At 42.6% G+C, this 22,447-nt stretch overlaps 1 protein-coding gene and 1 long non-coding RNA gene across 3 annotated transcripts; one reads left to right on the forward strand and one right to left on the reverse strand.

Annotated features, from left to right (window-relative positions):
- The first annotated feature begins 4,475 nt into the window (after positions 1-4,475).
- LOC129814401 (discoidin domain-containing receptor 2-like) lies at positions 4,476-18,019 on the forward strand. Of its 2 annotated transcripts, XM_055867505.1 has the most exons (18): positions 4,476-4,723; positions 6,224-6,270; positions 6,367-6,461; positions 8,527-8,629; positions 8,857-9,100; positions 9,458-9,605; positions 9,962-10,073; positions 10,553-10,736; positions 11,102-11,345; positions 11,539-11,607; positions 12,053-12,189; positions 12,641-12,848; positions 13,194-13,423; positions 13,610-13,764; positions 14,774-14,974; positions 15,288-15,522; positions 15,640-15,789; positions 17,007-18,019. In XM_055867505.1, the coding sequence occupies exons 3-18, from the start codon at positions 6,389-6,391 to the stop codon at positions 17,139-17,141; spliced, it is 2,628 nt and encodes an 875-aa protein (XP_055723480.1). In that variant the 5' UTR covers positions 4,476-4,723; positions 6,224-6,270; positions 6,367-6,388; the 3' UTR covers positions 17,142-18,019. The 2 variants fall into 2 exon arrangements, with proteins under 2 accessions (XP_055723480.1, XP_055723481.1); XM_055867506.1 differs by lacking the exon at positions 6,224-6,270.
- LOC129814405 (uncharacterized) lies at positions 17,924-22,394 on the reverse strand. The gene is made up of 2 exons (XR_008753253.1): positions 21,453-22,394; positions 17,924-18,057 (listed from the first exon to the last, which is right to left on the reverse strand). It is a non-coding gene; the product is annotated as an uncharacterized LOC129814405 (long non-coding RNA).
- Between the last annotated feature and the right edge of the window lie 53 nt (positions 22,395-22,447).

Genomic DNA, 22,447 nt, shown 5'->3' on the forward strand with positions numbered 1-22,447 from the left:
AGCTACCTAGTAGCTAATATCAGGGTGACAGTCACAGTAAGCACACGCACACAACACATGAAGCAACAGTACACCGATCATGAGTAGGCCTACTTTTAATACAAAATAAACAATTGTCAGTTTTATACCATTTTTTAAATTATTATTTGTATAAAACTAACAGTGAAATACGACTCCGACTCAAATGTATGGTAGTTTCGTGGCAAGATACAAAATAAACACTGCCCAATCAATCAAAACCGTTTAACCTGTAGCAGATCGCTTTCCCCACGCCCCTTGCTTTTGACACACCCACTTCTTTCCACACAGGCACTCATTCAGACACACCCACTCTCCATACTCCGGTCGCCATATTGTAACGCAGCTACCCCCTTCTCACCTTTGGAACAACGACTTCAGTCAGTTGTTGGAACGGTCACTCGACTATCTTGTCAATATAATAGAAAAGATTTAGTTATGTTCAAGTACTTCCATATTATTGCTTTCTTAGAAAGGCATTGGCTGTTTGGGATTTCACGCCCACAATACGTAAACATGGATGAGTAGGCTAGTGCGAGAAGTTTTGATTCATCTTTTGCTTTCCTAAAAGCACTTCCAAGAAAACATTCAGCAACATTCAAAACAGAATATAATTTAATAATAATATAATTTAATAGTGATATAATTTAACTCTCGATATGTACATATTGAATACCATATTGCCAAGACTGGCTATACTGCCATTCTTCCTTTACTTCCGAAATCCCTATGGTCAGTCCGTTCACAGTTGATTCACAGCTGTTCAATGTTGTGTGTGAAAAGTGTTAATCAGACAGAACTGATCTGATAGGAGGACCAGGAACCAGATGTTTTTCTACATGATGAACTGTGTGTGCAGTAACTCCCAATAACCACCATTTGTGATCTGTTTCACCTGTCTAAGTGATTGTCCTCACCCCCCTCCAGGTGTCGCCCATCTTCCCTATTATCCCCTGTGTATTTATGCCCGTGTTCTCTGTTTGTCTGTTGCCAGTTCATCTTGTTTGTCAAGTCAACCAGAGTTTTTGTCTCAGCTCCTGCTTTTCCCAGACTCTCTTTTTCTCGCCCTCTTGGTTTTGTCCTGACCCTGAGCCTGCCTGCATTCCGGTACCGTTGCCCCACCTCTGGTTTACTGACCTCTGCCTGCCTTGACCTGTCTATTGCCTGCCCCTGTTGGATTATTAAACAATTGTTAATTCGACGTTGTTTGCATCTGGGTCTTACCTTCATACCTGATACTATTATCACTAACTCAATTTAACTCCCAGTAACCACCAACTATCACAAACTAAAACTAACTCCAAGTAACCACCACTAACTATCATAACTCAAACATACTACCAAAAACTCAAATGTACTACCACTAAGTCAAACAACAGATGTGGGATCTTAATTTGGTCACCTTTTGCAGAAGAACTTTCCTACAATGTAGGGAATTAAAAACTTGTAGTGTTGAAGTTTGTAATTTCCACTTTGAAATTTCAGACTTGACTGTACAAAACCTTAACACCTGTTCTTTCCATGACATAGACTCACCATGTGAATGCAGGTGAAAGCTATAATCCTTTATTGATGTTTACTTGTTAAATTCACTTCATGTTAAAGAAGGAATATTAAGCCTTGACATAATTGAGTCATGGATAATAATATGTGTGTGCCACTCAGAGGGTGAGGGGGCAAGACAAAATATGTAAGTGCCTTTGAACAGGATATGGTAGTAGGTGCCAAATGGTTTTGTCAAGAACTACAACGCTGCTGGGTTTTTCACGCCCAACAGTTTCCGATGTGCGTCAAGAATGGTCCACCACCCAAAGGACATCCAGCCAACTTGACACAACTGTGGGAATTCAAGTCAACATGGGCCAGCATCCTCGTGGAACACTTTGTAGAGTCCATGCCCTGACAAATTGAGTCTGTTCTGAGTAATTGACCATTAATTAACATAAACACATTTAGCATCTGCTGGCTTCGACACTGCCACTGATGCAGACCTTTGAAGCGTCTACACTTTAAAAAGTATAATAAATCCATGTAATATAGCCTATACTTTCACAATAAATCCAGTATTCATTTTAGACAGGTCTGAAGAAACATATTTTAGGTCCTGATCTGACTATGCCATATGGCTTTGGGCTACACTCATTTAGTAGGCAAGATTTGCTCACAATTCTGTGGCATTATTTTATAGTATTTTCGAGTATGAAGAATACAATTGAACAAAGCTGAATAAAATAGAAAGGATATTTTCTCCAAACGATTTGAGGGAGTGCGCACATGCGGCTATGTGTTGAGCGATTAACAAACACCCTCACACCCTGACCAAACCTTGTTAATATAACTGCACTGTCCTATTTACAGTAGCTATTACTGCGAAAAAATGCCATGCTATTGTTTGAGGAGAGCTCCTAAAAACAAAACACTTTTTTCAACGCAATAGGTTTGATAAATTCACCTCTGAAGGTGAAATATGTACTTACATTCTGAAATCTTGCTCTGATTTATCATCCAAAAGGTCCCAGAGATAACATGAAGTGTTGTTTTGTTAGATAAAATCATTTTTCATATCCTAAAAAGGTCCATATATCACGCACAATCGATTTTGTATTTCCACTCGTTCAATTTGCAAACAAAGGAATCGGCGAAAATCTCACCCTAAACGTTGTTTGAACGAGTCAAATCACGTTCGTATCTATTCCTCAGAGATCCCAGAAGGTAACAAGACTTCACTATTTCATTAGGGGTGTAGTATATCCTATAGGACACCATATTTGGTCAGAGAGCAACGCCTTCATAGCACGCCGATGACGCAGGCGGCCATCTCTTGAACGACTGTATCTTTGTCAAATAAGCACCAATCGGGGTCAAACAAAGCTAGCTAGATAGCCAATGAGCTGGGGTTTACGGGAGTATCCAGAAACCATGTATATGTCGTAAAATGTAGGTACTAACCTTGTACGACAGCATGCCTTATAATTTTTGTCCAAAATTATAAGGATATTCAGAGTTATGAAGTTATGAAAACTGCTTGTTTTGCAAATGTTGAACTTATAATATGGCTACTAATACTTGGAAAGCTAAATCAAAGTCCAAGTATACAGATTTGACGATATTCTTGCAGAAAAATGGAATATGAATGCAAATGTCTGCTTCACGATTTGCCCAAATGTGCCTGGGGACTTCACACCAAAAGTCTTCTTGTCCACTAATTTTTCAAGTTATCCATCTGAAACTTTGCACATACACTGCTGCCAGTTTTTGGACACTATCGGAATTACATCCAGAGTGATGGCTATAACTATGACCTTTCTCTTGCATTTCAAAGATGGTGGTTGAAAAGGGCCGGTTGTTTATTTTTTGGTATTTTCTTCTACCAAATCTATTATGTTATATTATCCTACAATTCACATTTCGACAAACTTCAAAGTGTTGCCTTTCAAATGGTACCAAGAATATGCATATCCTTGCTTCAGGGCCTGAGCTACAGGCAGTTCGATCTGGGTATGTCATTTAGGCGAAAATTGAAAAAAGGGGGCTATCCCTAAGATTAATAGAAGCCATCACTCTGTTTTCTCATGATATTGCTTAGCCTACAGAAGTGTTGTGCAACATGAGCTCATGGGCTCTCATTAAGTGTTTAATTAGATTTTCGATCACATTTGCATTGATTTCAGAGTGACAATGGAGTGCTGAGTACCAGGCATTTAGCAAGTTTGGTAGCCTACGAATTACCATCAGCAGCATCAGAGCTTGGAGAAGCTTAATTACCGTGACTAAACGGTCAAGAAAAATTTGACTGCCTTCATGCCTCTTGACCGCTGGTGTGGCGTTAATACAGTCACCGTAACAGCCCTAGGTACAACTCAATATTAAGAAGGTGTTCTTAATGTTTTGTACACTCAGTGTATTTAATATATATATATTTATATTTTTTGTGGTTGGGGTGCCTCCTAGCGGTCAGGGGCCCTAAGCGACCGCTTATGTCAATTCTGCCTGGAGCCGTCCCTGCTGCCCTCTCATGGTAAACTCCATTACTGAGGTGTGGCAGTTCCAGGTCAGTGTCTCAATCCATGCTAAATTGGCACGAGCTGGACACAAAAGAACCACTGTTGAAAAACTGGTGAGATCCACTCACTGCTGTCAGTAAACAAAGAGTGGACATTACTCTTTTTATCAATAACACTTCAATAAATAGCAGAAAAGGAGCATCCAAGTTCAGTCAGACATGATTTGACTTCTCTGTCCAGCAATGTTTCTTTTTTTGGTCTACAGTCTGCATGATACTTTTAGAAGCCCTATAAAACCCCATCACTCCCACAGTAATGAACAGGTTTCCACAGGATGAATGTAAACTCGGAGCCTTCTTCAGTAGCACTTGGCTGCTCAACAGAAGCCTGCTCTAAACTAACTCCCTTACGGCTCTCCAGGCCATAATTGAAACCTTATGTGCATCAGGTGGAATTCTGGGGCTTTTTGGCATCACACCAAAGAATCCCAGAGTGTGTTATTTTTCTTTCATTTTTTTTCCATTTCTCTTTCCTCTAGCGAGAGAGCTTGCTTTTACATCAGCCCTTTTCCTCCTTCTTTCCCAGAAAGTCTATCCCGGGAAGAAAGTATATTACAGCGTAATAGACTTTGGAATTTTACTCAGTCGATTATGGAATAATATTCCCCTGGACTACTAAGGATTTTGGGTAGGCAGTGAAAAGTAAGTGTGTTCTCTCCTCGATTACTCTTACTTTTATAGAACGTCATTTGGCATTGTATTTTGACACTGCTAGTAGCCACGTTTCGGTGACAGCTATGGGTATATTTGTCATCAATGAAATTGAAAGCTGAGAAAAGTTGAGCTGGTACCTCCCAACTTGATTGACATGTAAATATAAATAAGTTGTTTGACAAAAATAAGTTATTTTCCATTAGATAATAGTTCACTATTGTATCGTTATTTTATTTGTTTGAGGAAAAAGTGGTATTCCATTCTCTTCTAATGATTGACTTTATTTTAATGTATTTATGTTCATTTTGATACTTTATTTGAAGACACTAGTAACCTGACCTGCCAGTGCCAGTGTCAGTATTGACATGTAAGTGACACATGGACATTAACATTATTAGTACATTAGCCATGGTGGATATGACCTAAACGCTGATTTTTTTTCTTCTAATTACACATTATTATAACTAGGGCCCAGAGTTTTCTGACCTGACCAGAGGAAAACTCCTGACCCTACACATACACACACCCAACTGAGGTAGAGAGCAGTCCGAGTTTAGCATGATGAAATAGGCCTAACGCAGGACTGGACCACACAAAAGCACAAAGGCAGCACTTTACAGCAAGGATCCGTGGGCATCAGATAGCGTCCATGTGAATTCACCATCGCACCAGGGCTACACAGAACCACACAGTCAGTACTTTCCCCCCCCCACTCACATTTTTGGGGTAAACTCACCACATAAATTACTGAAAGTACAGGAGGGTAGCCATGTAACGCATATTTGTGCAGTAGGCATATTTCACCGAGACATTTACAGGCCTTTTAAAAGATAAATAAGCATTGGGGTCTTATACTGCATGTGCTGTGGATGGAGGGGTAGTCAATTACCTGAGTAGACCGTACAAGGGGGTCTCTGTGTATGTCTGCCGCTGGTTGGTACCAATGGCTTAGATAGGTGCATAATCTTAGAACGTGTTTAGGGGGTCTTCTTTGTATACTGTATGCGTTGTTTGGTTGAGGTCCGTTCCATTTCAACTCCATAAAGAGTGAATTGAAAATCCTAATGGCGAATGGGTGCCTGTTTTCATTCCTTGAATTGAATGTCAATTCATCTCCTGAATTGACTGGGTTGAAATGGAATTGACCCTGATGCATTGGGTCAATAAATCTTCATCATTATACCGAAGGGACATTTTAGTTCTTGGCAGGGGACATTAAAGTGGTCAAATATATTCATCATAAATTAAGAGTTTATTTCCAAAACGCTATATCCACCATTTTTTCCACATTTGTGTTTTTTCATCACAAATGATTTTTGTGAATGAGGCGGATATAAAAACCATGATCATTTGTCTCTGAAATGACACCATCAAGTGACATATTTTAAACAAATTTAAACAAATAGATGTGGGGGAAAAAACACCAATCTCTTTCATCCTTTCTTTCAACAATAAAAGCTCATTTGCCAACATTTTTAATTTCTATAGAGACAAAGGTCGAGATTAGAGAGAAGGCTCGCATTGAACAACGGATGGTACAAGTACAACCCCTACATAAGTGACATTACATACTGTCCATATTGTGGTCGCTGCTGTTGTCGTTATACTGAACGTGTGAAACATTCTGTCAGGTGTTCAGCTCCTGCCTCTGAGATGAAGGCTCTACAGATAAGACATTGTCTCCTGCTATTCCTCCTCACTGCTGTAAGGACCCAAGTCAACCCAGGTACTGTACATGGAGGTCAACTCATAGCCTTTTCACACTGTCAGAGCTGCACTGTGCTGGCTTAGATGCCCTCTCCAGCGTGGTGCCAGCAACTACAGTGGGTGTGTAACCAGGGCCAAGACAGTGCAGCTCTGACCCTGGTGACTCAGTAATCTGAAAAGGATGTTAAGTGTTTGTTTACTCATTTTAAGAGGTTACATGTTCGTGTCGCGTCTCTGCATTTTCTAAAGCCTTTATTTATATAGTACATTTGTCTAACTGAAGGGGATATTACCGCATTGTAGTCAAGTCAAGATGTTTGACATGATCGAGATACTAGCACGCCGTAATAGCTAGGTGGGCTGGTTAGGTCATCGCCGTCAATGTGTGTGTGTGTGTGTGTGAGTGCGCGTGTGTGGGGTTTAGCCATTGGTCGATTGGTCAAACAGCAAATATGTGAGAACAGGCAAACCATTCACAGGCTGGGGGCATTCAGGAAATGTCTGAAAAGCTGTAGGGGCAGGAGAAAAGAGGTTGCTGGAGGTATGGAGTGAGCTGCTGGTGTGTGCTTGTGTGTGCGTGTGTGTGTGTTTGCGTGCGTGCGTGCGTGTGTGTGTGTGTGTGTGTGTCTGTGTGCGTACGTCTGTGTCAGTGCTAAGGAGCAGGGTGACAGGAGAGGCACTCATTCATAATTTACCTCTCCTGGACTTTTCCACTTGAAATAGTTTCACTGTATGAAGCATATTTTGTCCACAAGCTCTCAAAGTATATTTCTATGTTTCAGTGTTACTTTGAGTTGTAAGCAGATTCAGAATGAAGGGTAATGGGCAGGTACAGTAAGAGTAAGACATAGTTAACAGTTATGCACAATAAGTTAACTACATCTACCTAATTACCTCAATAACCTCGACTAACCGGTGCCCCCGCACATTGACTCTGTACCAGTATATAGCCTCACTATTGTTATTTTTACTGCTACTCTTTAATTATTTGTTACTTTTATTTTTATTTTTTTGGCATTTTATATTTTTACTTTGAATTTTTTATTTAACACTTAATTTTCTTAAAACGGCATTGTTGGTTAAGGGTTTGTAAATAAGCATTTCACTGTAAGGTCTACACCTGTTGTATTCATGCGCATGTGACAAATAAAATGTGATTTGATTTGATCACTGACACAGTAGGCGAAGAAGCCATTTGGTCACGCACGCACGCACGCACGCACGCACGCACGCACACACACACACACACACGCACAAACACTCACACACGCACACAGACACGCACAAACACGCTAACACACGCACACAGACACATTCACACACACACACACACACACAAACACACACACACACACGCACGCACAGACACACACAAGCACACACACTCACACACACACACATAGAAACACACGCACACACACGCACACACACACAAACACGCACACACACGCACACACACACGCACCTCAATCGCTGTTTTAACAGCTCATGGTTTTTCTCTTTCTTGCTATAATACATTTGTTTTAAACCGCCGTAATAATATCTTGAGCAATTAGAGTTTTACATTTTTTTGGGGGGGGGGGGGGGTTGTTTCCAATGGTTACAGCTCTAAGTCTAAAACTATCTGTGGCTTTGGCTCTGGTACAAAAGATAGAAAAAGAGAGGCAAAATAAAGAGGAGGAAAACTGAAGGGGCCCCTCCCTACTCTTTTTGCTTGGACTGGCACCTACATAGTGATGCCTCTGTTTCAGTGCGGCCTCCCAGGCCTAAAGGAAGAAGCTGGGGGAGGGTTGTGCCCTGTCCACTTCAGTTCTGACTCAATCCAGATCCTACCAAATGCATGTGCAGTGTGGCACACTCATGGACTTCGGGAATACGTTCCCTTGCATAGACACACACACACACACACACACACACACACCAAAGATCTCAGTAACTTGTTGATGACATGAGTTGAATCTGTTTCATTTGCCATTGTCATAGCTTTTAACTAGGTCCTGGAGTTTTTCCCTGATCAGGCCACGTGGTCAGGAAAAGCACCTGGCCCGAAAAACATGCATGTATAAAACTGTATCTGCTTTTAGGTGTGTGTCGGTATCCTCTGGGTATGACTGGAGGACAGATTCTTGATGAGGATATCTCTGCTTCTAGTCAGTGGTCAGAGTCTACAGCAGCAAGATATGGCAGGTATGCTATCTGCAATGTCACCATACACACTCTAAACTCTTTTCCATCAGGTAATCAGAGTACTGACTGTACTGTCTTAGTGAAGGCAAGATTGCCTGCCTATTGCCCTTCATCAATCCAACCTTGTCAGATCAGCGATTCCTTAAAATAAGGGAGGAAGGCATTTTTATTATTCATTTGACTAAATATTCCCTTCTACTCCTACTACTTCCCCCTCTCCTCCTCAGATTGGACTTTGACGATGGAGACGGTGACGGGGCATGGTGCCCTAACATCATGGCAGAGACGGACGCAGGCGGCCCGAAGGATTTCCTCCAGGTGGACCTGCGTTCGCTGCACTTCATCACGCTCGTGGGCACCCAGGGTCGCCACGCCGACGGCATGGGAAATGAGTTTGCCCAGCGCTACCGCATCAAGTACAGCCGTGACGGCAGCCGCTGGGTGGCCTGGCACGACAGGAAAGGCAGGCAGGTGAGCAGATGCAAGCTAGTGTCCATATACCAGAATCCATTCTGACATCTATTTTCAATGTTTTTCCAATGTTGATTCAATGTCCTTTTGATCTCTGGGCTGGGTTCAAAGAGTATGAGTTTTCTTTCAAATACTTTGAGTGTTTGATTGAGCCAGCCTGGAGTGCCAGTTGGGGCCCAACTGTTGGGCTGGGTTTTCACTTTTGGGACTACTCCATTGGTTGCACAATCTTGCTGTGATTGGTGTGACTTTTCTATAACTTCCATTCTTGTCTGGCTGTGTTTGTTGGCGTTCAATGTTTAGTGACTGCAGTTTTTGGATGAGGATGATGATGCCCTTTCCTGTTCCTGACTGCAGGTGATCGAGGGGAACATGAATGCCTATGACGTGGTGCTGAAGGACCTAGAGCCACCCATCATTGCCCGCTTCGTACGCTTCATGCCAATCACAGACCACTCCATGATCGTGTGCATGAGGGTAGAGCTCTATGGCTGTGAATGGCTAGGTCAGACACACTACAGTACATCCTATATCTAATCTCATCTCATCCTATTTTATATTTAATCCCATCCTATCCTACATCCCACATCCTATATCTAATCCCATCCTATCCTATCCTATATCTAATCCCATCCTATCCTACAGCCTATATTTAATCCCATCCTATCCTACATCCCACATCCTACATCTAATCCCATCCTATCCTATATCTAATCCCATCCTATCCTACATCCTATATCTAATCCCATCCTACATCCTTTCCGTATGTGAAACTGAAAGAAAAGAGAATAGCCTAGATACTACCACTGTCATTGATTGTGACCTTTCCCTTGACCTGTCCCTGGCTGTGTGTTATTGCAGATGGCCTGGTGTCCTACAGTGCTCCGGCCGGCCAGGAGATGACCTACAGAGGCCTGGACGTCCACCTCAATGACTCGGTCTACGATGGATCCATGGGTCTACAGTCAGTTGGGTTTGTTTTAGTATATTTGTACTTCAACAGTGGCATTTTCGTCGTACAAAACTGTTAAGAAGCGTTAAATGGTCCACATCCTGAGTGACTCTGACCCGAAGGTACTATTTAACAAAGTTGCGAGCCATTCTTGGCCCATGTGAGGATTTTGAGGACAACTCTTGAGCTAAGCGGAGCCCAGCTGTCCTGCCCTGGCCTGGTTTTGTATCCACCATCGTTTTTGGAAGCGTGCAGAAAAGAACAATGTGAAAGGAACATATCCAAGCCAGCGCAATACGGTCCGGGTCAGTATGATAGTGTGAAATGATGACGTGTAAGACACAAGTGGATTCAACACAGGCATGATAGCAACAAAGACCTCCTTTTTTCCTTCCTCCCCTCAGTATGAGTTAGGGGTTAAGTGCCATGCTCAAGGGCACAACCGTAGTGGATGGGAGTAACGGTCCTGTGTAACGGTCCTGTCTCCTCTCTCCCCCCAGTATGGAGGAAGGCCTGGGCCAGCTGACTGACGGGACGTGGGGTCTTGATGACTTCCTCCACAGTCACGTGTACGGCGTGTGGCCCGGATACGATTATGTGGGCTGGACCAATGAGAGCTTCCCTAAGGGCTACGTGGAGATGACCTTCGAATTTGACCGCGTCCGCAACTTCACCTCGATGAAGGTGAGAGGTCAACGAGTACAAAAGGTTTTACCATGTTCCCAATGGGAAAAACTGGGCAAAACGGGTTGAAATTCTGGTTGTGTTGATGTCATTTCAGACCGCCCATAACCTTGTGTCATTGGTCCACTCAGTAGGTGTGCAAGAGATACTGTATTCAGCCATATGCGGAGGTCGGTTTTGTCCTTCAAGAGTGGCTAAATATTTAGGCATATGTCCAACAACTTTAGCCTCCAATTGTTTCGTCATTGGCTGAATAGCACCTGGACATGCAATTTGTACTTCAACCCATGCAGTGACAGACAGTATACCACAGTACACTCTACTCTCAAGTGTTATAGTTCATAGTTCTCCTCCTCTCTCCGTAGGTGCACTGCAATAACATGTTCAGCCGCGGCGTGAGAATGTTTCGGCAGACTTCGTGTTACTTCCGTACGTCCGAGTTGGACTGGGAGTCCCAGCCAGTGTCCTTACGTCTCCCGGTGGACCAGGTCAGCCAGAGCGCCCGGTTCATCACCGTGCCCCTGGGGGGTCGCATGGCCAGTGCCATCAAGTGCCGCTTTGCCTTCAACGAGGCCTGGATGATGATCAGCGAGGTGGCCTTCCAGTCAGGTGAGACTTGAGACGCCTGGGTCATGTTCAGTAGGGCTCACTGTAACAAAACATTTTTCTAAGAGGGAACGCAAATCTTATTGTGTTTTAGTTGAGGTGGTGTCTCCCCGTTTCACTCTGTTTCAAAATAGATGATGACATTTCTCCTCTTTCTCCCTCTCTCTCTCTCTCTCTCCCCCCCACCCTCTTTCAGCAGGGACAGCAGTTTATAACACATCTCCGACTCCCCGCAAACGTGGCCACCCGACAAATGTTCTTCCAGGTTAGCTCCAGCTACGTTCTTACCTATTTTGTCTTCGCCAACCCTGTCTCCTTTTGCATTCAATAGTGCCCTCTGCTGCCTGTTCTTAAAATGCTGTTGCATTAATTATGACGAATAGAGGTTAGTTACAGTGAAATATGAGGGAAATTACAACAGCATTAATGAATGATAAATACAACACTTACTGAGGATGATATTATAATGAGTTTTTATGAAAACCTTACATGTGATGTGAGCACTAAACGTCTTGATGACAACAATAATAAATTATAATGCCATAAAATGTTTCAAGCTGTCAAATCTTTGTATCCTCAACTCCTTCAGTGAGGGATCTTGGATTCTTCGCTCCAATGCGCTTTGACAGGGAGGTAAGGAATTGAGTAAACAAGGACGGAAGAAGCAACGAAGCTCTCTGTTAAATATTTTATACCTTCTGGTACATTAGGAGATAACCCCATCCACAAAGTGGATGAAAGCAACACCCGGATCCTGATTGGCTGCCTGGTGGCCATCATCGTCATCCTTTTGGCCATCATAGTCATCATTCTGTGGCGCCAGGTCTGGCAGAAGATGCTAGAGAAGGTATGTAACAGATTTTAATTCCCTGAGGTGTTTTCAGAGCGGAATTCATCAGGGTTGATCTAATAGCTACGAGGAAACTTCTCTGTCTTGTTATAAAATAAATACTGCTGTCAGGCTAAAAAGGAAGTCAGAAACTAAGACTGCAAATGACACTGATCAAAGTTGTTGATTAAAGTAGTTTTTTTTAACCTCAAGTGTTTCTTATTAGCTGTAATTGTATCCCCAAACATCGATTTGCATGACCTCTTAGCTAAACTTAAACACAAGATTACAACATCTGTCAATGTTTGACTTGGTGCCAACCACCGTGTTAGAAAATCTAGAAGATGCACCTCTTATCTTTGCCATTGATTGCTTCTGTTTTCCCAAGAGCGCCCTCTAGCTTTTCTCTCTGGCGCCACCAAACATTACAACACACACGGCTTATAACAGTAACTACCCTTCCCTCCAGGCTTCGCGGCGTATGCTAGACGACGAGCTGTCGGCCCGTCTGGCCGTCCAAACCCAGGCCTTCTCTTTCCACCACTCGTCCCAGTCCAGCGGGGACGGCTCCAACTCCACCTACGAGAGGATCTTCCCCCTCTGCTCCTCTGACTACCAGGAGCCCTCCCGCCTCATCCGCAAGCTGCCCGAGTTCGCCCAGTCCACTGAGGAGCTGGGTGAGTGGATTAAAGGGAAAGTACAATCAAAAATCAAAGTTTAACAGATGTTTTCAGACTTCAGCGATGGTGAGGGACTTGGACTAATCTTGACGTTAGACTACTTTTGAGGTGTGAAAAAAATATGACAAACTTTGATTTTGGAGTGTAATGTCCCTTCAAGCCAGTGTTTCTCAAATGGTGGGTATAGTGACCCCTAATTACTTTTGGGTTGTGGCTTATTAAGACAGGCCTGTGGCTAGAAATATCAGTGTTGTTAACTTGGAGGGTCACAAGAACATTTCAATGGTCTTGATCAGGTCACATCTTACTGAAGTGTGAACCTATGCTCTGTGTACTCCACAGCAGGGACTAGCTCCTCCTCCAGACCACCCCAGGCCTGTGGATCAGACGGGGCTCCCCACTATGCCGAGGCAGACATTGTGAGCCTGCAGGAGGGGACTACGGGCAGCAACACCTACTCCATCACGGCCGTCAACATGAGTCTGCTCTCTGGGAAGGACACGGCCATGAGGGAGTTTCCCAGGGACAAGCTCACCTTTAAGGAGAAACTGGGAGAGGGACAGTTTGGAGAGGTATGGAATAAAACTGAGGATAAAGGGAGTGTTGTGTGTGTGTGTGTGTGTGTGTGTGTGTGTGTGTGTGTGTGTGTGTGTAAATATGCAGGAAAGCAATTAAAAAGAACAAAAGTCAGATGACTCTTGCTTTCTTGCTAGACAGATGAAACATCAATAGGAAAATGCCTTTGTTTCTGCCCACAGGTGCACCTGTGTGAGGCAGAGGGCATGCAGGACATTGTGGAGAAGGATCTGTCTGAAGAGGTCAATTACCGTTCAAATGAGGTAGAGGGCAGCGATGACACACCTATTCTGGTGGCTGTGAAGACACTGAGGGAGGACGCCAACAAGAACGCAAGGTGAGAGCACTGGATCTGGAACTGTTTCCATGACAACTGTACTGTCCTTCAAGAGCCACATGATTTATAGTTGGAAAAGGAATTTTGTGATCTGCATGACAACAATGCTTGTTCTTGCCCCATCTTTCACTTTGTGTTCCTGGTGTCTTGCCATTGGCCAGTTGTAACAGAGAATGTGTTCACAATAATCTACCAAGTAAGAATAGGTAAGTTGACCAATCAAGAACCGGAAAGAGCACTGTATTTCCCAATTTAGCCAGGTGTCACATCGGTTACCATCCGTTGTAACAGGAATTACTTTTTGAAAGTGAAACTACATGGTGTGACAAGGTAAAGTGGGACAGGCAGGTGTCACAGACGTTATTGTCTTATGTCACACCAATCCTGAAGGAGAAAATATCTGTGCAACTCAATGTAAAGTGTGACTAACTCAATGTAAAGTGTGACTAGCACTCTATCTCTCTACCGCACCTGCTGTCTCGACCTCTGAATGGTCGGCTATGAAAAGCCAACTGACATTTACTCCTGAGGTACTGACCTGTTGCACCCTCTACAACCACTGTGAATATTATTTGACCCTGCTAGTCATCTATGAACGTTTGAACATTTTGAAGAACAATCTGACCTTAATGGCTATGTACTCTTATAATCTCCACCCGGCACAGCCAGAAGAGAACTGGCCACCCCTCAGAGCCTGGCTCCTCTCTAGGTTTCTTCCTAGGTTCCTGCATTTCAAGGGAGTTTTTCCTAGCCACCGTGCTTCTACACCTGCATTGCTTGCTGTTTGGGGTTTTAGTCTGGGCTTCTGTACAGCACTTTGTGACATCTGCTGATGTAAAAAGAGCTTTAAAAATACATTTGATTGATTGGTTTACGAGCAGGTGTCTGTTATTGTCCAGTGTTAGTTACAATAATGACTTATTGAAGGAGAAACGACATGGTATATTTGTGCAACTTAATGTAAAGTGTGACTGGAAGACGTCATAGCCGTTACCACCTCGTGTTACAGGAATGACTTCCTGAAGGAGATCAGGATCATGTCTCGGCTGAGGGACCCTAACATCGTCAGCCTGCTGGCAGTGTGTGTGGAGAGCGACCCCCTCTGCATGATCACGGAGTACATGGAAAATGGAGACCTTAACCAGTTCTTGTCCAGCCATCAATTGGACGAATTGGAGGAGATACAATCTAGTGACAAAGCCACGGTCAGGTACGTTACATCTGCATAATTTTACTAGATAATGACATCCCCGATTAGGGTTATTATGAAAGGTGATACTGTAATCATAACAATAATTCATTTTCTTATTTTTTATTTATCAAGTAAATGTTTTAATCCATATAGTTCATAACAGTATGCGGAAACCCGATGCAATAGCGCAGTATTAAAAAGTTTGTCATGCAAACACTTTAAAATTAGCTAAAATGTTATTTTCTGACCACATACTCTTGCACTCTCTTTGGCATTATATAAAAAAAAGTTCAGAGTTCAATTACTTTTCAATACTCTCATATCCTCTTAGCTATAGCAACCTGATGAGCATGGCTACACAGGTAGCCTCTGGAATGAAGTACCTGTCCTCTCTCAACTTTGTCCACCGCGACCTGGCCACGCGCAACTGTCTGGTGGGCAAGAACTACACCATCAAGATTGCTGACTTCGGCATGAGCCGGAACCTGTATCGCGGTGACTACTACCGTATCCAGGGGCGGGCCGTTCTTCCTATTCGCTGGATGTCATGGGAGAGCATCCTATTGGTGAGGAGTTTTGGAGAGAGCTGATATTAGCTGGGAATGTTCTGTCGCATGTAGTTTTCAACCAAACATGTTTCCCTGTGTTTAGAAATGAGTCAAATGACTGTGTGCCTTTCCCAGGGTAAGTTCACCATGGCCAGCGACGTGTGGGCTTTTGGCGTGACTCTGTGGGAGATTCTGACCCTGTGTGAAGAGCAGCCCTACTCGCAGTTTTCCGACGAGCAGGTCATCGAGAACACCGGCGAGTTCTTCAGGGACCAGGGCAAGCAGGTGACTACACACTAGTGTATTTACTACACTCTTATTCCGAAAGGGTTATTCGGCTGTCCCCCTATGAGAGCCCTTTTTGGTTCCATGTAGAACCCTCTGTGGAAAGGGTTTTACATGGAACCCAAAAGGGTTCTACCTGGAACCAAAATTGGTTTCCTATGGGGACAGCTAAGAACTCTTTTAGGTTGTAAATAGTACCTTTTGTACCAGTGTATGGTGTATGGCTACCACATGTTTACTATGTCGGCATGCAATCAGCACTGTTCTATGGCAGCAATATGTGTACATGCAACAAAATGGGTATAGAACCAGGTTTGTCAGTCTACATGACTAAATATTCTGTTAGGCTGCTGCTCAGCTAAATGTCTTGGAGCTAGCTTAGTCTCACACGGAACCCAAACCGGCTGCGCGCCTGCGCCATCGTGCGTTATCGTGCATACATTTATTTTGAACCCCCCACACCAAACTATCACCACAAGCAGGTTAAAATATCAAAACAAACTCTGAACCAATTACATTAATTTGGGGACAGGTCGAATAGCATTCAACATGTATGGCAATTTAGTTGGTTGGCTTGCCCTTCCTAGCTAATTTGTCCTATTTAGCTAGCTTGCTGTTACTAGCTAATTTGTCCTGGGATATAAATGTTGAGTTGTTTTAACTAAAATGCACAAGGTCCTCTACTCCGACAATTAATCCACACATAAAACGATCAACCGAATCGTTTCTAGTCATCTCTCCTCCTTCCAGGCTTTTTCATCTTTGAGCTTATATGGTGATTGGCATTTACACTTTCATAGTATTACCACGACAACCGGAAAAACTGTTTGTCTTTCAATCACCCATGTGGGCATAACCAATGAGGAGATGGCACGTGGGTACCTGCTTCTATAAACCAATGAGATGGGAGAGGCAGGACTTGCAGCGCGATCTGCGTCAGAAATAGGAATGACTTCTATTTTAGCCCTTGGCAATGCAGACGCTCGTTGGCGCGCGCAATAATTGAATAACATGGATTTCTAAATTTATTTTGCAATGCTCGCGCACCCGACGTGTCCGGTCTGGTCAGCATGTTACAGTTTACTCATTGTTGGGGTTGACAGACATGCACGGTGCGTTGTTCTATGAGTGAAATATGTGTGACAAACATCCCAAATCTGGTAATTTTGTAAAAATGTGTTTTTCCTGTAATATCCTAAAATGTTGTTTCTTCTCAGGTGTACCTGCCGAGGCCTGCCTGTTGCCCTGATGCGGTCTATAGCAGCCTGATGCTGGGTTGTTGGAGGAGAAATGCCAAACAGAGACCCACTTTTCAGGAGATATACAGCCAGCTTGGGGAGAGCCAGGAATAGCAGCTCATATATAGACCATGATTATATAGAGTGCTCTGGGGTAAAAGTTCCCCTAGGTACAGATCTAGGATCAGCTTCCCCTGAAAAACTGAAGATCAGCATTTAGGGGCAACTTTATCCCACACTTCACCCTTTTTTGTAACATGGACCAACATCTACGGTCCTTCTACATTCAAGGGAAGGCAAAAGTATGGTCCTTCCTCCTTTGAGGACCCCGTAAATTAGAACTAGCACGTGAAAACTGACTGAAAACTGCACGCAATGTTCTATTCATCTCGCTCAGCCTTTTTTTCCTCAATTTGAGTTGACTTCCTATCTCTATTTGCCAGAGCCATGTATATTTATATTAACAATGTCTATTGCACACTATGAAAACACCACCTCCCTCTCTCCCTCTGTCTCGCTCCATCTCGCTCTCTCTCTAGTTTTTAGGGTGGGGGACAGTTCTGTAAAAAATTATTCATTATGTCTGTGATGATAAAATGTAGGAATGCTGTGTCAGATTGTGCACACCAGGAAATGTAATGTTGTTTATAATCTTCTATTATGAAGATAATAATAATGTGTAGAAAGTCTCCTTTTAGACTCAGATATTCAAGCATGTATCTGTTTGATAGGTTTTTCTTTATTTAGTTGATGTTGTGAAATGTGTTGTATTTTGTCAAAGCTAAATAGTCCTTTGAGTTAAATTTGTGCTTTGAAATAGTGCAACTTCATACTTAAAACCTGCATTTCTTATTGTTCATGCAAGTTTTATGCTCTAATTAGACAAGTAGGCCTACTTATGGTTTCAATTAATTTACTCAACATTCCTCAATGTTCAAAACAATTTAAAAAAAATGACAATAAAATGTTCAAATAAAAAAAGATGATGCAGATGATTCTTCTTTTCCTCTGCCTTAGCAACTCAGTGAGCCTGAAAAAGAAAGACAAAAACACAAGTAGAAAAAAAACATGTAATTCACAACTTTTGCTTTTCTTCATTCTGTATTGACGGGATGTACTGCTACAATATTTGAGAAATGAAATGCAGAGTAAAAGTACAACCGAGTGCTTAGTAATGCTTAAAGTCTTCTCCTTTCCTCTGCCCCCTCAGTGCTCTCCCGAGTCCCTGGAAGTCCTGTAATCTTCTTCCTCCCACCTGTAGCAGTGGAAAGGCTAGAGGGGGTCATCACTGATAAGAATCTGTAGTTTACCAGGGGCATCAGCCAGCAGTGTGCAATACTGAGGGGCCACAGAGCTCACTGGCAGCTCTCCTGGGGAGAAGGACCTGGCCAATGATCTAGTTAGCCAGACAGATTATGGAGTCATGTGAAGCACAATAGAATGGTCTTGAGGCTGCTTATTGAAGTGAAGCTTCCACTGAGTGATGAAGGCAGGGAGCTATCAATGTCATATCACCCAATGACCTTGTTGGTGAGAGAGAAGATGGGGCCATGTTGAGCCCCAGATTCTACATGTACCTCTGTCTTAGGGAGGTCCATGGCAGACAGATTCAGTTGCATTTTGAGAAGTTGGTTCCCACATGTGAAACTCATCAAGGTAAGAAACCTTCCAGTTAGTAGGAGTGGATCTCAGGTGAGATCCGGTCTGAAAGAAAAGTCATGGCAACACAAACAAAAATCTGGATACGAGAAATGATTTGGGCATTATAAATGGGGTTATTCTCATTCATGTTTACATGAGCCAGTTTACAATTGGCTCATTTATCCCCCTCCTCTCCCCTGTAACTATTCCCCAGGTCGTTGCTGCAAATGAGAACGTGTTCTCAGTCAACTTACCTGGTAAAATAACGGTAAAATAAAATAAAATGGCATGAATTGTTTTACTATCAGATATTATCAACTCAAACAAAGTGTTGAAATACTCTACCGTTCAAAAGTTTGGGGTCACTTAGAAATGTCCTTGTTTTGAAAGAAAATATATTTTTTGTCTATTAAAATAACAAATTGATCTACAGTGTAGACATTGTTAATTGTTGTAAATTACTATTGTAGCTGGAAACGGCTGATTTTTAATGGAATATCTACATAGGTGTACAGAGGCCCATTATCAGCAACCATCACTCCTGTGTTCCAATGGCATGTTGTGTTAGCTAATCCAAGTTCATCATTTTAAAAGGCTAATTGATCATTAGAAAACCATTTTGCAATTATGTTAGCACAGCTGAAAACTGTTGTCCTGATTAAAAAAGCAATAAAACTGTCCTTCTTTAGACTAGTTGAGTATTTGTAGCATCAGCATTTGTGGGTTTGATTACAGGCTCAAAATGGACATAAACAAAGACCTTTCTTCTGAAAGTCATCAGTCTATTCTTGTTCTGAGAAATGAAGGCTATTCCATGTGAGAAATGGCCAAGAAACAGAAGATCTCGTACAACGCTGTGTACTACTCCCGTCACAGAACAGCGCAAACTGTCTCTAACCAGAATAGAAAGGAGTGGGAGGCCCCGGTGCACAACTGAGCAAGAGAACAAGTACATTTAGTGTCTAGCTTGAGAAACAGACGCCTCACAAGTCCTCAACTGGCAGCTTCATTAAATAGTACCAGCAAAACACCAGTCTCAACGTCAACAGTGAAGAGGTGACTCCGGGATGCTGGCCTTCTAGGCAGAGTTCCTCTGTCCATTGTCTGTGTTCTTTTTCCCATCTTAATATTTTATTTTTATTGGCCAGTCTGAGATATGGCTTTTTCTTTGCAACGCTGTAGCTAACGTAGCTAGACCAACATGCCATTGGAACACAGGAGTGATGGTTGCTGATAATGGGCCTCTGTACACCTATGTAGATATTCCATTAAAAATCTGCCGTTTACAGCTACTGCTGGGTTTTTCATACTCCAGTTTCCAGTGTGTATCAAGAATGGTCCACCACCCAAAGGACATCCAGCCAACTTGACACAACTGTGGGAAGCATTGGTGTCAACATGGGCCAGCAACCCTGTGGAACGCTTTCGACATCTTGTAGAGTCCGTGCCCCGACGAATTGAGGCTGTTCTGAGCGAAAAAGGGAGTGCAACTCAATATCAGGAAGGTGTTCCTATTGTTTTATACACTCAGTGTATTTAGATATAGACTCTAACTACATGGCTATGGCTCTGATGGCCCTCTGTCATGCAGAATTCTAAAGGTGCCCGCATACTAGGTTCGGTTAGCTCCTAGCAGAACTCGGCTAGGCGAGGCGAACGTCTGTGCCTCGCATACTCCCTTAAAAGACCTTTGTTGAAAAATCTAAAAAAGCTGCAATATTACTGTTTGTCCCTCTTGAGATACCATAACAACAACATGGCCAGTATACACTTCCTCAAGATAGTCAGAATTCATCTAAGGAAAATATACAAGTCTGTAATGCATTTTGACGTTTTTGCTGAGGAGGTCTTAGTCGCGAAATTTCACATCTCACTAAGATGTGTGGTGCAGTATTTATCAAGTGAAAAAATTTCAAAGAGACTATTCGGCTCTCGTTGAATAACATTAAACACTTAATTGAGGAATCCGAGCTCCCAGTTGTTTTGAACGTGCATTCGTTACAGAACTTCGACTTGTCTCAAGAAAAATGTACGTGCTCAAATACCAAAACGAACAAAAACATCACAAAATGTCAACATAAGATATGCGTGAACTGTTTCTACTGGGAAGCATGCGACAGGCTAATGCCACGTTCACGTGCTAGTCATGACTAGGAAACTTAGAAATGTTAAACTTGCTTACTGGTTGTGGTTATACACCTGCCGCGTCCAACCAGTTAGCACGTCTGACATTTCTGAGTTTCCTAGCTCCGACTAGCTGGTGAGCGCAGCATTAATTCTATTCATGGAGTTCGATTGCACAACTATTGGAGGCGTTCATGCTGTCAAGAGTAATCTGAAGTTCGGAGTTCCGACTGGGAAGTTTTACTTGAACAACCCTCCAAGTTGTACGGCGCGTTCAATCAGATAATTTTTGTCAAGTCTTTGTAAGTATGTTGAGCCTACATGCTGATTGCATGAACTTTACAAAAATAATGGGATCAAAGGTCATGAAGTTTTGACAAGTTTCTGCAGGTGCTCTTCACCAACTTCATCGCCTGCATTGTGGGAGGCTCAATTGCCAACCAATCATTAGGGTATTTTTGTTTGAGCCACTCGAATGTGACCAAAGTGCGATTCAGTGGAAAAATACAGATTCATGTGATATTTGAAGCTCTCGCTCACTGATTGACTGTACAATGTACACACACATGATTTCAGTTTGTGAGTGTGTGATATGGGGGTTGGAGACATGTTTATACAAACATTATAAAGTAAAACTTTTATAAACAATGGCAACACTACCATGTTGATCTGAGACTTGCTGTTGGTAGACCACATTACTGTCAGATTTTCAGCTGTCGCAGATACACCCTCCCGACCTCAGTCCTCAACTGTCGTCTACAGTCAGTTGCATTCGCCTTTCCACTCAAACGCGCCCATAATTGCAAGTGGGACACTGGCATGAAATTTTGGCAAAGATGGTGGAAAAATTGAAGATAGTTCCCTTAGGCCGTTTACCACTGAAATAAATAGCCAGTTCCAGTTTACTTAATATGGGGATGGCTCTTCCATAGTGATAGCAGCTGGGTCTGTCTACTACTTAGTTCACTGACATCCATTGAAACAGAAAAAAACGACAAGAGTGGGATGTCTCGCTTCCTCTTCCGTCTCTGTCGTTGCTGAGTTGTGACGTTTCACCTTTCACCTTTTCAACCCAAAAGATTACAACAAATCCGCTTTGATAATTACACATTTATGTTAAGCTAACTAACTTTATTATTGGCAACGTTAAAATCTTATTGGTTTAAGAATTGTTCCGATTTCAAAAGCACTTGAACACAACCATGTTGGACTTACAAATTTGCACTTCCCAATTTCACACTTCCCACCAGCGCATGAAAGCCTAAATAGGCCTACATACCAAGCAAAATTTCAATACAAAAATCTAATGCGCACTTCACAAGAATTACATGCAAGAAATGTACTTTTTGAAATAAAAAAATGCATTAGGTAAAACCAAAATGTTGCGACAAAGAAAGCATTTTGATCATAGAATAAAACACATTTTACATTCCTTGTTCTACATTTCTCTTTGAGGTCTTTATATTGCTTCAGATCTTGAAATTAAACAGCATTTGCAAAACGATTAAAGAAAATAAAAGTGTATTTCCTCTGCCACCTCTCCTCTGTAGTCCTACAAAACTCCGCATTCGAGATGTTTTTATTTTGCGCTGCTGGGAAGGAAGATCCGCTTGGCTCTCTGTAGTTAAATCTGATTGGCCGACAGTGATGTGTCG

The sequence above is a fragment of the Salvelinus fontinalis genome, chromosome 17, assembly GCF_029448725.1.
Source record: "Salvelinus fontinalis isolate EN_2023a chromosome 17, ASM2944872v1, whole genome shotgun sequence".
Lineage (NCBI taxonomy): Eukaryota > Metazoa > Chordata > Actinopteri > Salmoniformes > Salmonidae > Salvelinus > Salvelinus fontinalis.